This window comes from Protopterus annectens, chromosome 13.part0, assembly GCF_019279795.1.
Source record: "Protopterus annectens isolate FY-2018-M chromosome 13.part0, PAN1.0, whole genome shotgun sequence".
NCBI classification, from domain to species: Eukaryota; Metazoa; Chordata; order Ceratodontiformes; family Protopteridae; genus Protopterus; species Protopterus annectens.
In genome coordinates, this window is record NC_056747.1 from 502,395,369 (window position 1) to 502,413,764 (window position 18,396).

The 18,396-nt window shown below is 38.5% G+C and overlaps 1 protein-coding gene across 1 annotated transcript in view; it reads right to left on the minus strand.

Annotated features, from left to right (window-relative positions):
* Window positions 1-18,396, minus strand: part of LOC122787923 (dynein beta chain, flagellar outer arm-like) — a 5,188,001-nt gene that overhangs the window by 3,327,917 nt on the left and 1,841,688 nt on the right. Inside the window, exon 47 of the mRNA XM_044054850.1 lies at window positions 13,915-14,095. Within this exon, the coding sequence (XP_043910785.1) occupies window positions 13,915-14,095 (181 nt within the window). The remainder of the gene's footprint in view (window positions 1-13,914; window positions 14,096-18,396) is intronic.

Sequence of the window (18,396 nt, forward strand, 5' to 3'; positions counted from 1 at the left end):
CATACTCTGGCAAAATTTGAGTCTGTAACCAAACAAATATTTTCAAAACAGAGCCAGTGGCTGCAGCCCAGTAAACAATATCAGAATGGTCAAACCCTTTTCAAATAATGATTGATTAGCTGTGGAAAAGCAGATAATACAGAGTGGACAGATGTTTTAGTAACTGAAGGAGGGAGATAAGCAAATACACTTCTTAAATTATAATAGGAAGCCAACAATATCTTATCAATATGCACCTGTCAAGTCGCAACTCTAAAGGCCTAAAAGTAGAAAAAGAATAAACTTTTTTTATCAACTTATACAAAACCTTTCTCAGTTTGCAGAAGAGGTAAGGGTGGCAGCTGAAAGAAGCTTTGTATAAACTGATGGGGACAAGGAAATTATTGCAGGATCTGCCTTGGGATTAGAAAACAGAAAGTTATATAACTTACACTTTTTGGGAGCAGATGACTGACTATCAGGAAATGTGCAGGCTGCCTCCAAGAGAATAAAACATAATGGGTAGCTGAGGGTTGAGGAAAATCCACCTGTTTTCCCATTGAAAAACTTGCTCATATTGGCAACAGTATTTGAAAAAGCCCATTCTTGAGAAGAATCTGAGGAAAAACACTTCAGAATCAGAATTTCCATCCTGCAGTAAAGGAATATGAGAAACACAGTCCCAGACCAAATCATATCCCTCAGACTGGGAATCAGAATCTGATACTGAATAAATAGTGTTCTTCCTTTTCTGAGGAAGATGATAATCATTCATACTGAAAAACTCTCAACAATCCTCTTGCCAACGCCAGTCAGTTTTCTACACTAGATAAAGAAAATGTCTTGATGTATGCTTTCTCTTTCTAGGAGACCACCAGATCTCCTAGAAAGCCTCCCGGATCTATATTATATCAGCGAATGGTTAACTTAGCGAACACGGTATAATCGACCTAAATATGTTGAAACATCAAAAGGCCAAACACATGGAACAGAGATTGTTTCCCAGGGAAAAAAATCTCTGCTCCGTAAAAAAAAATAAATAAATAAACTGGGGGCTTTGCCCCCCCCCCACACCCCCTACATAAATATACCAACTCTGAGATCGCACTACAGTGGAGGAAATGGCAAAGTCCCGAAAATGGCCCAATGATTTTTTTTCCCCTGGGAAAAAAATAGCTGTTCCGTGCTTTCGGGATTTCACCATTTCGAAAAGAAAGGGTCAGTTAAACAGCAATTATTAAGTTAAGCGTTCGCTGACTTAATAGAAACCCAATCCACCCTGGTGGAATTGCAACATCAAGAGGCTGCATAATAGAAGGAAGAAAATCATGACAAAAATTTGGAAGTATACCACCCAGCAGGACAAAAGCACTCTCATCAAACTAAACAAAAACTCAGAAGACAAATAAAGTCCACCAAAGCCAAATTTGAGGTAAATTTGGCTTCCTATGCTGAAGACAACCACAATGCATTCTTTAGCTATGTCTGCAACCTCAAAGACAATACACAATTGTGTGCAGAGCTCATTGTCAATAGAGTCAGCTATCCTGAACCAGAAGATACAGCACACCTACTGGCTGACAAATTCAGCTCCAACTTTAGCCTTCTCTCCCCCCAACCTTCCCAGAGGAAATATCATCAAATGTACTGCATCAATGGGCCCACACAATATCCCAGAATTTTTTCTAAATAGCATGAAACATGACCTATCAGGCTCTCTGAAATTGCTATTTAACTGTAGCCTCCAAACAGGTTTTGTGCCTCATTAATGGAGAACAGCAACAGTCATCCCTCTGCACTAGTCTCATACGCAAAGCTATGGAAATAATTATCAGAAAGAAATGATAAGTAATGACAAAGAAGAATCCAGACGCTGGACCCGACCCAGTTTGGTTCCATCAAGGGCAGGTCATGTGCACTGCACCTGGTGGACTTCTTTGAGAAGGTCATCAAAGCAATGGATGAGGGCAAAATGGTTCACACTGCCTACTTTGACCTGGCCAAGGCATTTGACACAACACCCCACTCACAATTCTTAACAAATTTACGAGGTTAGCTACAAATCTTATGTCACATCGTGGATAGCCATTTGGCTCATAGACAGGACTCAGGAAGCTAGAATTGGGGAGTCTACCTCTACAAAGATACCAGTCACAAGCAGAGTCCCTCAGTGATTGGTCCCAGGACTACTCCTTTTTGGCATTTACTTCTCTGAAGTCAAGATCAATGTCAATGACCTCTGGCTGACTACATTTGCTGATGGTTGCAAATTAGGAGCTGTCACTGAATCACCCACTGAGACAAATGTTCTCCAGGAAGGGTTGACACAGACAATTAACTGGTGTCAGAGCCATGGACTAAAACTAAATGCCAATAAATGCATAATAGTATCCTTTGGGAAGTTATCCACCCCTAGTAATGATCATACTGGCAACACATTCCTAAGGGCTGACCCAGTAGTCAGGGACTTGGGGACATACATAGACAGTAATTTAGCCTTTGGCCATCACATGTCTGCAGTAGTGTGGCAATCATTTTATGCTGTGCAATTTATAAACAAAGGTATGGCATCTAGGTCCAAAGCACTCATTGTTTCACTGCATTTGGCATTCATCAGATTTATCACCAAGTACAGTGCCCCTTTGGTATGTACCTAACCAGTTATATCTAACAACTGGAACATCCACAGAGGTTCTTCATTAAAAGATCACTGGGTGTAAATAGCATGTCCTATACAGACCACTTCAAGGCCCTATCCCTGTATTCTGTCTCATACAGGCTGTTGAATGGAGATCTATGCCTGGCATAGAAGGCATTGTCAGACCTCACTTTGATGGACCTCCTGCATATCTGTAAAACAAACAGCACCAGAATTACTTGTTCTGAAGTCTTAAACCTTGCCTGTAATATTAACAGGACCAGCTGGACAGACAGGTATATATCTTAGAGACTACCGGTTCTTTGGAACAGGCTCCCCATCCATGAGATGCAGAGTTTCTCCCTAACCAATTTCAAGTGTAACTTGTACAATTGGATGGAAGAGGAAATTCATCCCTGGTTTGGCACCTGTGCCTTTAATGGACACATGCAGCCTGCAAATGTTTAATCTCCCAGGCCCCTGCTTGTATGTTTCACCTCCCAAGACCCTGCTTACACTTATCAAGGGTACAAGAACTTGTCAGAGATTTGAGATGTGTGGCTAGACTTAAAGGCCCTTCTGGTCATTAGCTTATTAAATCCCTATAAACCTATAAACCCATGACACAGCTGGATGGATGGTCCCCGCCATAAGAAAGAGACTTCTCAGTGTAGATTAGAGAATGAGCTTTCCACTGTACTTTCCTCAGTGCTTGTAAAAGTGGTTCTTCCTTCACAGTTAAAGACAACAGTACAGCCACAGCGGATTCACCTGACTCCCAGTCCACAGAGGTATCTCATGGAACAGAACCACAGGGACCAGGAGAAGAATATAATCAGTCTGAGGAACAATTGCTGGTCAAAGAAAGGTCACACCCATCATTGGCTAAAGGAAGAAGAAGAAAGTTGGCTTGAAAATCAAAGCCTCCCAGACAAGATTTTTCTTCTTGCAGTTTGGAGAAGGAGCAATAGGATTAGCAGGACCATGGTCCATGTCCTCACCATGCAATGAGTCTCTCAGATGGACAGCTGTGTCAAGAAGCATCTCTGAAACATGGGGTTAATATTTATAGTCACAAGCACCAAACATATTTGTTCTAGCTCTACACAACAAAGTATTGCATAATCATTATGCTTTTCTTACAAAATTCACTCAAATTCTGCAAAAAGTTAGGGAATTCTCAGAGGGACCTGGGACCAGCTTACAACCAAAAATAGTGTCTGATAAATGGTCAGTGGAGTTCAGTAGGGTTGATCACAATTTCTGACAAAAAAAGTAACTTCCGGGGGGGGGGGGGGGCATAAAGACCACCACGTTCACTAAATATAATCCCACACGAAAGTTCTGATTTAAAATAGATTTAATTTATTAATAAAATATACTTTAGAGGCAGAAATTCCTTCAGAGCAGTCCAAGGAAAAACACCCAATTTCTGAGTTAAAATGTACTTGATTCATATGGATAAAAAGGAAGATGCCCTAAAATAAGTCACTAAACAAAACAAGACACTTTAAAATAAATAAATGTGTGCAAGCCAATTCCCAGTGGGGAACTTACCTTCCCAGCTGACAGTAATTACTAACCAACCATCAATCTGCTGAAGCCCACAGAGAAGCATACTCTTTGACAGCAAGAAAGTTCTGAAGTATTTATCATTAATTTTCTCTACATCCCTCATGCTTACCAGTGGTTAGAGTAAGTGGAATGAGTATTTAAGCTTCAGAAAGCTGTCCATCTGGTTTTCATCCTTGACAAGACATCCTGTATTGTTTAAGGCTGTTGTAGCAAAGATGTAATGATGAGCATCCTACAATGCTTGTATTACAGTGTAGCTACAAGTATAATAAATAACTGATTAAACCCAATGATTTCCTTGAGGTAAAACTAACTTAAACAGGGCACAGTAGATGACTTCCCTAAGGGAGTATCTGGGAAGATGAGTATTACCTGGTTAGAACAAACAGTTAGGAGGGAACTTCTGGGGAAAATTATACTTCTGGGGAAAATTATGCTGTTCAAGTTACTTCAAAGCAGAGTCAGAGAGGAGTCATTAGAATGTGGCTTCTGAAGGATCTTTTGAAGCAAGATATGCTACTGGAGCTATTTATTTTGTCTGAGTTTGAGTTTCACAGTCTATGGCATGCAGTTCTGAATGTGTCATCACCAGATGCCTTGTGGCATATATGTACTTGAGATATAATTTTCTATGCTAACATTAGGGCATGGGTGGGTCATAAGGTAATAAAAAGTCAAATAAATACCTATTTGGCTCATATAAAAAACAGAAGTCTTTGTTGACCTGCAGGAAATGCAAGTATTGTTGGCGTCCTTTCTAGCCAAAGACTACCGAAATAATGGTGAAATAGGGCATTTGTCATTTTTTTCTTATTTATCTCATAAATATGTTCATAAATATGATTCTTTAATTTGTACTTATCAGACTTCCCTGAACATCAGTTTAAGTTTATGGTAATCGAACACGTGAAGCCAAACCCTAGAGATGGACCATGGCAGTTATTCCTTGAGAAAAAGCAGTTGTACTGCATCCTATGTTTGAGAGCAGTGGGCTGGCCTAGGCTCAATGAAATGGCATACATTGGTTATATTTTAAAATTAAAAGCACAATGTAGATAATTTTGATTGTCAATTTTTGGTTGACTATACCTTTTATAGTATTTAACTTTGCCCAACAACATGTGTTGTTCATGATATGTATTAAAGGAATGTTTTGTGTATGCTTTTCTTTAAATACATAATGAGATGTCAATGTCACATACTTAGTATATTTAAAAGTTCATTTGGATTTGTGGTTTTATTTGATGAAGTCTTGTCATTGTTTGAGACGAAAGTGCTAAGAATAAATTTTGGGGAATGAGTCCTTGCTTCTGTGCAATCAACTGATATACTAGATATAAAACTACATTTTACATTGATGAGGATTTTTAGGAATTTGTCAGGGGTGACAGGGGTGATGTTTGGAGAAACCCACAGTAAGTAGCATGTGTTGAATATGTTAAGCTCCTGTACTGTTATATAACCGTACTAACCGCATTCATTTTATATTTATTCACATATGACTGTAAAAAAAATGTTGTTAATATTTGCCCATTTACAAAACAGCTTAATGGTACTTGTGTATTAAGTACTATTTATTTTGTAGACAACTTTAATCCTCACAGAAATCTACTGTAATCTTTAACAGAGAAGATGGTATGTTCATCTGGTTGCTGATATATTCATGATTTCCCTAATAAAAATGACACAGTTTAGAATATTCAGAATGATGAGTAAAGGCACACCTGTTTCTCCTATAAATGTAGAGCCCACTATACCAGCATTGGAAACATCCAAAGTATAAAATCCTTAATTGCAAGTACAAAGTGACCACTTTGTACCTCCAATAAAATATTGTATACTCTCTGACATTTTGAGTATTGTTATTGTTAGTTTGACTCCTGTATTTTAGGTAACTGGCTACATTTTTACTCTACCATGCACATCATTTGGACCGTCTCCAAGGAATGTAACCAATTACAGAGAAATTGCTGTCAGACCTTTCAAGATACTTTTATGCATATTTATAAAATGGGCAAGGAAAACTGACAGCAGCATTTCAGAAGAAAGAATGATTGGTTATGGTATGATGAGCATTTTAGGAAGCTGAAGGCAGTTGATAGGTCTCTTCACTTGGAGTGTATATACACTGACACTTGGTTAGTTGCTATGATAGACACAGTATAAGGGCTTAGGAAAGCAGTTCAAAATGAGAGAGCAAATAAATCAAAGGTCTGCTGATCATTTAATAACAATAGATGTAGTTGGACTATGTGCAGGTTTGCATATGCTTGTTCACATTCTGGTGGTCCACACAGTGTGGTTAGGTGTTGGTGGAAGGGGACGGGTCAAGGGGTCGTGTTCTTCTGGGGCTACAGGACAGTAGGTCAGGGGTGGTAAGTGAATGATAAGGGTAGAGGTAGTTTTAGAGAAAAAAGGGTCAAATCCCCTTTGGGGAGGTACCATGCTACTGGCTATGGTATCCTTCCATCAAGTTTGAGTTTCTAATGGTTTGTTTGGAGGATTATTTCAATAAATAAATTGCAAAAAAAAAGTTGCTCCATGAAGGGGGGTTTCTATTAAGTCATCATTATGAGGTTGTAAGTGAGTTTGTAATAACTTATGATCACTGCAAATTTAAGGGGACTTTGTTTAAGAGGTCATTAGCTAATATTGTCTGATCAGACAATATTAGCTAAAGAAGTGCAGACAAGTAGGATTTTAGGTCCTTTAGGTTCCCCCATTTCAGGAGTATAAGATTTCACCATTAAGATTAGTTCCCAAGAAAAGACCAGGTGAGTATCACCTAATACATCACCCTTCTTTACCCTCTTGATAAATGATTACAAAGATATGGGAGAGATAAGGGTAAAGTAACTCCACTAGATGATGCAGTAAAAGTAATTTCCAATCTCAGTGATCGTTAGTTGGTAAACCTAAATATTGAGCCAGCTTTTTGCGTATTACCTATAAATGAAGAGGATTGGCTGATGTAAGGTATATGCTTGCATAACAGATTTTGTTTTGATAAAGTCACGTCTGCACATTGTGTAGTAGCTTGTTCACCCTTTGAGAAGTTTAGCTTGGCCTTGCAGTGTATCTGGGAGCAGAGAGTTTCTAGTCAGAGGGTAGTTCATTATTTAGATCATTTTGTCTTGGAGGAAAATGTCCAGAGGTTTTTGGAGTTATGTAAGCCGTTGGGGTCCCACTAGCCAACAAGAAACAGGAGGGCTTGTCAAAAGTGCTAACCTTTTTATGCTTATCTTTAGATGTGTCATGATGCCTTTTCATGTGTCTGAAGATAAGTTGCTTAAAAAGATAGAACTGGAAGTAAGTTGAGCAGCTTGAACACTAGGTAATGACAGTGTTGGAGCTACTTGAGCTGTTGAATTCTGTGTGCAACACAAAAGGGCCAGGTATGGCATTTAACAGAGTCTCGACAAAACTTTTAAGGGTGGCAGGAAAAAGTGTCAGAAGGTCATGTGTCTAAAAGAATCAAGAAAGGCTTGTTAATATGGAATGAGTTTTTGGTGATTTGCAATGATATGTCCATGTGGCAAGATGACTGTGAGTCTTCATATGGTGCACAGCTCTACACAGATGCAGCAGGGTGCTTAGGCATGAATGCCTCTTTAATGTTAGTGTTTTTCATTTCTGTTGCCACAGGGTTTCTCTATTGTGACAGAATAAGAGGGTCTTTTTTTTATTCAGATAATGAATTGGTGGTGCAGGTATTGTTAAAAAAGTCTGCAAAGGCTAATATGGTTCAATTGTTATTGAAGAAGTTTGTCTTGCATTCCCTTAATGTCAGTGTTTATTTCTCTGTTGGGTATGTTCCCAGAAGGCAGAATATGGTGATGGATAGTTTGCCTCATTTTCAGTTATACAGGTTTTGGGTTTTAGCTTCAGGGGCAGAAGAGGTACCAGCACCAGTATCAGAAGAGTTTTGGAAGTTGGTAAGCTATAGTGGGGTGGTAAAATCAGCAGTCTTGGTCAGAGTCTTCCAGGAATGCATATAGTGCAGCATTGTTATATGTTTTTTGTGAGTAAGCTGCCTTTGCAGGACTGGAAGTGTTCAGTCATGTTGTTATCAAGGTATGTGGTATATAGGTGGAAGAGGAAAAGTTGTCAAGAATAAATGTGTCTACTTAGCAGTGTTTAAGTAAAGATGCTAAGTTTGCAGGTACTACAGACTTTACAAAGCACTGGTTAATTAGGAGACTGTTGAAACGTTGGGAAACAGAAGTGTATTGGTGGATGTAGGATACCTATCAGCAGTCAGTTGTTCAAGGTTGTGTTGAAAGGTGTGCAGGCGGTGTCAGCTACTTATGAGATGTATGTGTTGTGGGTAAAAATTAGAAGGTGCAGCACCCAGCAGGCTAATAGCACTCTCATCAAACTAAACAAACAATTTAGAGGAAAAATAACATCTACCAAAGCCAAATTTGAGGTAGAGTTGGTCTCTTAGGCAAAGGACAACCACAAGGTATTTTATAGCTACGTCGACAACTTCAAAGGCAATATGCAATTGTGCACAGAGCTCATGTAAATGTAGCCATCTAAACTGAGCCAAAAGCTATAGCAAACCTACTGCCCAACAAATTCAGCTCCAGCTTTACCCCTCTCTCCCCTTCAACCTTCCCTCAGGAAATACTATCAAATGTAACTCCTCCTGCTATCACCAGAGAGCAGGTCCTTAATGCTCTCTCTAATGTCAAAAACACTGCATCAATGGGCCCACACAATATCCCAGGATGCTTTCTAAATAGCATGAAACATGACCTGTCAAGGCCCTCTGGAATTGTTATGTAACTGTTGCCTTCAAACAGACTCTGTGCCTCATGAAAGGAGAACAGCAACAGTCATCCCTCTACACAAAGGTGGGCCATCTACAGACCCTGAAAACTACAGACCCATAAAACTGACTAGTCACATATGCAAAGCCATGGAAAGAATTGTCATGCAAATAATCAATAATCAATAATGATATAGTAAATCTCCAGACATTGGACCCAACCGAATTTGGTTTTGTCATGGGCAGGTCCTACCTGCTCAGCCTGGTGGATTTCTTTGAGAAGGTTACCAAAGCCATGGATGAGGGCAAAATGACTAACACTGCCTACTTTGACCTGGCCAAGGCATTTGACACAGCACCCCACTCTGGCATTGTTGACAAACTAAAGAGGTTTGGTACAAACCTTTATATTACCCGGTAGAGAGCCAGCTGCCTCACAGACAGGATTCTGGAAGTTAGAAATGGGGAGTCCTCTTCTACAAAGAGCAAAAAATGTTCTGGACTTAACCAAAAGGCACAGAATGAAGGCAGGAAACTCATGTAGATGCAAACCACTCTTTATTAATGAAAAATCCTTAAAACCACAAGCGTTTTTGTCCGACTGTCACTTATACAAAGAGGCCAGTAACAAGTAGAGTCCCCTCAGGGATCAGTCCTGGAACAGCTCCTTTTTTGGCATTTACTTCTCTGAAGTCAAGTCCAGTGTCATTGGCCTCTTCTCTGAATTAATTTGCAGATGATTGCAAATAACGGCTGTCATTGAATCCCACACTGACACAAATGTTCTCCAGGAAGGGCTGACACAGAAGCACAACTGGTGTCAGGGACATGGACTAAAACTAAATGCCAAGAAATGCATAACAGTATCCTTTGGGAAGTCATCCACCCCTTGTAACTATCATAGTGACAATACACTCCTTAGAGCTGGACCCAGTAGTCAAAGACTTAGGGACACACACAGACGCTAATCTTGCTTTGACCATCACGTGTCTGCAGTAGTGAGGAAATCATTTTATGTTGTGCAACTTATAAACAAAGGTATGGCATCTAGGTCCAAGGAAGTTATTGTTCCACTGTATTTAGCATTCATTAGACCTATCATTGAGTACAATGTTCTCTTTGATATGTACCTAACCAGGCATACCCAACAACTGGAATGTTCACAGAGGTTTCCCACTAAAAGAATACAGGAGGCAAGTAACATGTCCTACACAGACTACCTCAAGGCACTATCCCTGTATTCTGTCTCCTACAGGCTGTTGAGGGAAAATCTATGCCTGGCATACAGGGTACTGTCAGACCTCAATTTGTTGGGCTTCCTGCATATCCTTAAAACAAATAGCACCAGAATTAACCATTCTAAAGACTTAAACCTTGCCTGTGATATAAATAGGACCTGCTGGAGAGACAGGTATTTATCCCAGAGACTACCCAATCTCTGGAAAAGCCCCCCCCCCCATCCATGTGAAGCAGAGTTCCTCCCTCACTTGTTCATCTCTAACACATATGACAAGAAGGCTTGGGGTTTCGTTTAGATGCTTTAATACATAGAAACACATCAGGATGGATAGCAGCATCATAAAATATGAACAAACTAGTTAACAAACAGAGCCTACATACATACATGCTTACATCTCAACAGCTAACTACAAAATGGCAGTCAGGCTTACACGTGCTCAGTATTTATACACATGTGCAAGCCATTGGATAGCTTCTTAAAGGTATATACACATATACTGATTTACACTCTTTAACCCAATTAAAGTGTAACTTGGACAGCTGGACGGGGAACAGGAAATTCATCCCCGGTTTGGCACCTGTGCCTCTAATAACACAGGCAGTCTGTAAATTGTTCACCTCCCAGGCCCCTGCTTATAAATGTTGCATCTCCCAAGCCCCTGCTTACACTTACAAGAGTACCAAAACTTGTCAGAAATGTGGGATGCAGAGCTAGACTTAAAAAGGCCCCTTGTGGTCATTAGCCTAATAAAAATTTATGAACTTATGAACCTATCAACATGCATTCAGGATTAGTGAATTTAAAGAGCATCTAAATGGTCTGATATGTGTCTACCAGATGATTCAGTTTTAATCTGGCTTGTGAAGTCTAAGACAGATCAGGTTGTTAAAGAGAAACAGATGGAGTGGAACAGGAATCATAGGGCTGTGCTATATCCATTAAGATAGGTTTATTCCTTGAGTAAAGCAGCATAAGCTAGGCAAAATTACTCATTTGTTTATGGTAGGTTTCTATTGTAGAATAAGTTTAATTTTCTTCTGAAAAAAAAAGCATTAAGTAGGCAGGGAATTGTACAAGGAAAGTATTTGGTTCATTATTTTCATATAGGTAGAACCTCAGAATTGGCTCAGGATGATGCATTTTAATTTTATTAAAGTTGAAGGCAAAAGGGCTTTGAAAACTTTCAGGTCTTATATAAGGCAGTTTTTGGCATGCTTGTGTTATTTGCATGTGTGGTGATTATTCTGTTTGATTCTTATGCAGGGAGTATGAGGATTTTGATTACAGGTAACTCTTACATACCTGAGTGGTTAGGTGAGCTACTATAAGGTGATATGAATGCACCTTTTGCTATGTTTGCAGAGATAAATATCCAGCTTCTAGTGTTAATGTTATTTTTGACAGAGTTTGGAGATGATGATTTGGATAATGTACTTAAATGAAAATTGCTGTCATAGTCCATTGAGGGATTTGTTGACAGTACAGCAGAAATTTCCAAGGGTGTTAAGTTACATGGTCTTCTATTATTCCCATGCTTCTTTAAAGAGGGGCAATCAAAGCAGCAGCATTAGAAACAGCTAAGAGGTTTATTACCCCTGGAGTAAAAATGGTGGCTGCTCTTAGTTTGGGTTTTTCAGTGCTTGAACATTTGAACTTTGGGGATACAGGTTGATCTCTAATGCAGAGTCAGTTTAATTTAATTCTGAAAAAAAGTATCAAGTAGCCAGGGAATTGCTGAAGGAAAGTATCTGGTTCATTAGTTTTGTATGTTTCATATAGGTAAAACCTTTTGCCTATGTTGGCCAGCTTCTAGTGTTAAGGTTATTAATTAATATTAAATGGCAGGACAGCAGGTTGTCAGTCTCTGTAGTACAATCTCCCACCCTCTTTGTTTTTGTAGGTTTGTTGTAGTTTGTCTGAGTTAGGGTTGGTTATGTTTACAAATATACCCCCTCCTTTTTTCCTTGTTATTAGCAAGTTTAATGCTAAGAGTGAGCAGTAAAGGACACTGCTACTAAGGATTCCTGCTGTGTTTGATGGGACAGTGAGCAGTCATTATTGCTGTTCTCAAAGGTGAGTGATCTAAAAAAAAGAGGCTACTCCTACATGTTCTGAGATCTGTTTTGTTTATACTGGTTTAAATAAAGATTTAATGCACTTGTTTATGGTCTGGCACATAAACACGTTAGTCACATGTTGCCCTGGTATGGTCATTGTGTATGGGGCAGGAGTTAATGGACTAGAGACAAATCATTGATTCACGTCTTCATTTTGTTTGCCCCAAAACCCTTTAAGCATGCAGTTGTCTTACCTCTGCTAAGTTATGTCATCTTCCCCCTTTGGACTATACACCAATAAATAATTATTGCCCTATAACAAAGCTGTTTGACGAATTAGCATATCAACAAATAATTAACCTTATAAACAAATATTTCTAATATACAACACAATTTCATAAATATACATTTAATAGCTACAGCTGCTGGGACTCATTTCTGTGAGTAGTGATGAATTTAAAATGGACACAGTATTTCTGTGAGCAATCAGCATGTACATTTTTAAACAGTAATGGTGTTTTACTTAAAAATAGGGGTGTCTGGCAGACAACTAGGTGACATACTATTGGAAGCCTCATCTACTTCCAGATAAGTAGCATTTGCTGGAAGGAATGCAGTCACAAACAGAAGTGAGACACCACAAAAGCAATATTAGCAAAAATGGCATAACCCAGCTGTTCAGCATTACTGCTGTGTACTACATTTAAAAATGAAATATTTAACACTTTCAGTCTGCATTAGACCTCCAGATGTTTCTCTGAAATCAGCCAGGTGTGAGTTTAAGCATCAGTTATTATTTGTTCAGTCATCCAAGTGCTAAACATCTATTAAGAGTTCTGAACAGGATTATACAGTGTATTCATTATCTTGTAAAGTGTTAGTGCTTGTACTTTCTTGTAAGTGTGACACAGGTAAAATATTTAAAAATGTTTTTGACCACACTGATTTCCACTTTTTCACATTGAGATGGCTTTTATATTTCTTGTCACTGCTGCCTGCTCATCTGCAGTCATTACAGACTGTCTTTGCTAGGTGATGATTTCTATACATACTTAAAAAAAGATGTCAGATCATCTGCTTAAAGACAGTCACACATTTGATATGCAACATTTCTTATTTAAATTAACAGTTATAAAGTCATGTCACAAAAAAGCATTCTGAAGCATGGAGACTACTGCTCATATGATGGATAACTAAACTGCCATTGATAAATGACTAGTTGTTGGTAAACTTTATACCAGTGGACACAACTGACATACGTGTATACATATCTCAACAGCCAAACACTGTGGAAAGAATTACAAGGCCCATATGAAAGCTCACAAATGAGCAAACAAAAGTGCCGCTGATAGTATGTACCTAGCTTAAATGGCTACTGAGATAATTAAGTAGCCTAGAAAAATCTGGAAAAATTATAAGATTTACTGTACTTATTCTGACTTATAAAACCCTTATGACTTAGAACATATATACTCATCCTTTTGGTTGCATTTGCAGATCTAGTAATAGGAATATTTGTTTGTATTATGAGGGGGAAAAAACTCAGCAAGCAATCATTATAGCTAAGCAAGAAGTTTAGATGAAACCTTCAGACCTCTTGTGGGTGCAAGTCAAAATTTTACAAGGGTACTCACTACTAACAACATTTTACCTTGTAGTAACAGCAAAACAGACTCCTTCTCCATTTACAGGGCCATCGAATGTCTGTAAATTAAATGTAGGCTTTACAGCTTGAGAATGTATAGCAGCCTGAATCTGTTCATAAAGTTGTGCTGCAAGTGACTGAATAGATGGAGTTAATTGATCTATGCCATTTAAGCATATCCAGGTACCTAAAATATAAAAGAAAATGTTAGAAATAGAATCTATGTAATGCACAATTTGCATTATTCCTGATTTTTAATGTATACTAGGCAAATCAACTTTTTAACAGTTACTGGGTCACTGTGAAAGATGAAGCATAAGCAAGCAATAATGCCCAACAGATTGTGTGTTATTGTGGAAATAATGCCTGCTCGGGTGGGGGGGGGGGTGTTCTGAGACCCAACGCCACAAGTGGATGGTCTCTACACCCCTGACAGAGCATTATTTCCACAATAACACACACCTGGAGGGCATTATTATGCTTAGAGAATGGGCTGTCTGTAAGAAGCATTGTACATCCAAAATATAACACATTAAAAAATATCAAGGTATTTATTTTTTGGTCCTTTACTCCTAAAATGTTTCATTTGTTGCTGGTCATTGGAGACTGAAGTTACTAAATAATGTCACACATTTCAGTTTCAGACTTGTATTTCCTTCAGAAAATTCATGCTAACACAAGTCTGTAATTTTATAAGAGCAATAATGAAAATCTGTTCCTATTTTTTGAGCCTTTGTTCCTCTTTGATGTTAGGTTTTATCCAGATTTCTTCAGCTGAAAGGTCCAGAGGTATGCAAACCTTTTTACAGCTGCTGCTGCTAGTGGTCAGTCATACTTACTCACACACACACACACACACACACACACACACACCTCTGCTTCAGAAAATGTATGGTATCACAAAAACTAATATTACAGAAACTTTGTCAATCTGTAACAGCAACATTTAAAATATGTTCCTATTTTGAGCCTTTGTCCCCCATTTATTTCAGGCTTACCCAGATACCTTGAGCTATGTGGTTGAGAGGTATGCAAACCTCTTAATTACTGCTGCTGTTGCCAAGGATTGCTCAATCGCTTACTCCTCTCTCTTTCTCTCTCACACACACACACACACACACACACACACACACACACACACACACACACACACACACACACACAGTCTCTTCTGCTTTTATGCATGCATTCACTTACACAGACAGAAACATAAACACACATACACACACACACAAACACACTTTTCTGTTTCATTAATTTTGTACACTTGCTAAACAGCTAAAGTGCTGCTTAGCAAGTGTAAAATAATGGCTTGTGTGATGATGTGAGTTAGTGCCAGCTGTGCTAAGGGGAGTACAGCAGTGCATGTGTAACATATGCCAGCATAGTTGGCTAGAGTTTTGTAAAAGAATATATGTCTTTGGAATATCAAACTGATTTGTACAGATGCTTGTGTTAAAAATGTATTTGTAAAGCTGCTTGTGATAAAAATGTATCAACAGTGGGTCCTGCTGGGCAGAAAAGAAATACATATGTATGTCAGGCTGTACTGTTGTAACTGCTGAAATGTATATATTTTAAAAGAGGATACCTGAAGGGAAAGGGTTAAGCTCAGCCCAGATAACTTTAAGAAAAATATCCTGAAATTAAATGACTTGGTTTAGGCCACAAAGATTTCATATCACAGGTTTGAATGCAGCCAGACACTCAAGCTACAAAAAGCCTTTCTCCAGGAAGGGTAGAAGTGTAGGAATTTGTTTATACTTTCCAGATGCTGTATTAAGCCTTAGCAAAGTTCTGTGTGTGTATTGTGACACATCTGTGCCAAATACTGGCTCAGTTGCTAGTGGAGGGTAGTGTAGGAACCACAGATTCAGGTGGCCAGATGTGATGTCATTCTGTAGCCAGCACTGAAATTGTACTTATATACTAGTGAGAGATGTGATAGTAGCACTCAGCACTAGGTTTTTGGAACCTAAAAACAAAGACACTCATCCACTTCATCTTGCCTTACTCTAGCAAGTAAGTAGGGAACAGTAATTCTTCAGTCAGTTAGGAAAATAAAGTGAGATTAGTTAAATGTTTTTTTTTCTGTCTGTGTCTTTCCATCTGTTTTTTTTATATATATATTTCCTATGATTGAAACTCTAGTGTTTTTTGTAAATGGATATTCAGTATTTTTATGTTTTTTTAATATTTACCATTAAACTCTTTTAGAAAATATTTTAACCTTTGAGAGTACTTGCATTTATTTAGTGGCATTGTGGCTGCATGCTTCTGAAAGTCTTGCTGCTTGGGTGAACATTGCCATTTGTATAAGTATTCATTTTACTTAGAGTAATTGGGTAACCTGGTAAGAAACAAAGTAGCTGACTGGTGGTAGGTAACCTACCTTATAGTCTGGGTGGAGATGACAAAGTGACTAAGTTCTGCCAGCCTTTACCAAATGTGTGCATGCATGATTGTGTGTGTGTGTGTGTGTGTGTGTGTGTGTGTGTGTGTGTGTGTGTGTGTGTGTGTGTGTGTGTGTGTGTGTGAGAAAATCAAATCTCAGAGAGAGAGTGTGTGTCAGCTACTTTGAACAGGGACACTGACTGCACTGATATCACAGAGATGGCGGTGGAGGACTTGGCATGGAACACTGGGCTAAGGGCTTAACTCAACAGCTGTGCCAGTGGGGAGTCTTATTTGGAGCCTGGAGAGGTAGCCCAGCCCCAGGACTGGAGCGTGCATTCACTGTGTGCTCTTAAGGAAAATTGTATTTGGTGCAGAGATTTGCATCTGAAAATACTGTGTGTGTGTGTGTGTCTATTATTTGTCTCAGTGAACATACACTACTGGTGTTAGCGGTAAAGATTGAGACTCCTTGATATCTGGCTCAGAGGAGGGACATCACAGCTCAATCCATCTCTCGCTCACTCTCATACATGCATACACTGCCACACACAGACATAAACACAATTATACACACAAGTTTTAATTATTTTTTTTTCTTTTCTATTTTACGCGCATTAAACAGCAAATGTGCTGCTTAGCAAGTGTAAAATAATGGTGCCCATTAGGTTTTTTCAGTCCAAGCTCCACAGCAGCTTGATATGCTGCCATGAACTGGGCTCATTTTTCAGCTTGCAATACCTGTACATTAACACCCCACTGGAGAGCATCCATTTTCTAGTCAGAGTGCTAATCCACAGATCACCCATTCTCTGATATATAACAATTCTGCTAGCTCAGTATTTGCTTCATTTACATTCCTGATTCTTGTCAATTCTGCCAACATAATCTCATTTGATATATAAGAATATATTTAAATTCCATGTTACACAAAATAATACAACTGAAGGATGGCATACTCATGCAACACTGATTAAGTAAAAAAAAATCATATTTATTTATTTATTTTGAGGAACACAGTCATATAACAAACAGCTCTCAATCTGTTAGCACAAGGTCAAAAATAATGGGGGGAAGCCCCAAAAATAGAAACAACTTTTAAATATTACTCTTATAAACTTAGAAAGTTGACAGAATAAAAGGTCTTGTCTTACCATTCATTTTCTGAAGGGTATGAAGTCTGAAACTCAGATACCTGTCACTATTTAGCGAATTCAGTCCTCACTGATTTGCCTCAACAATCCAGAAAATCACAAATTTTATGAGGAACAGACCAAAAATATGGGGTAAAAGTCTACATTCTGTAAAAATCTGGACAGCTGAGAGGTATGATATCAAAAGCTAAAACATTTTCACTATAAGCCACAGGATAAAATGTATGCCCTATAAAGATACCTAGTAGGAATTTTTTAATGGTCACATTTAATCTTTCTTCTTGTAAGGTGTTATATGACTAAAATGATCATACCAGTATTAGTTCATCCTGAAACCAGAAATTACTGTAGAGAATAACAGTTAACAGAAATTATTAATGAAAATATGACCTGTGCATAAAAAATTCAGTTATGCAAGTAAACTTACCATACATTAACATTTGACTAGATCACTGTTACTGTCAACTAAGCTATATGAGCTGTATCCTGTAAGAACTGGATAACTGGACAGCTTCTAAAGCATTAGAGCACCTTACACGCACTCTAACTGCTGTAGAGCTTGATCAGACTGGTATAAAAACAGTGGTTAAATGCCAAACTGTCAACAGCTTTCTTGTCTAAGAATAAGGAAGGCTTAACCCTGACAGATAGGCATGTGTCAGGACAAGAAAAGAATGACAAACCCCACCACCCTGACATAAAAAGTAACAAAAAAATTGCAAGAAGGGAGAGTGTTTGTACTGCAGCAAAATCCACAGTTAGGGTAAGTTTACTGGCAATGCTCTGTACAATCTTTGTCTTGTAGTTAAGGATCTGGTAAGTGATGTCAACAATGAACTGTCCTTTGATCACCGCATGTCCACTATTGTATGGAAGTCCTTTTTCATTGTACAACTTGTATCAGTAAAAAAAAAAAAAAAAAACAAGGACCTAAAAATTT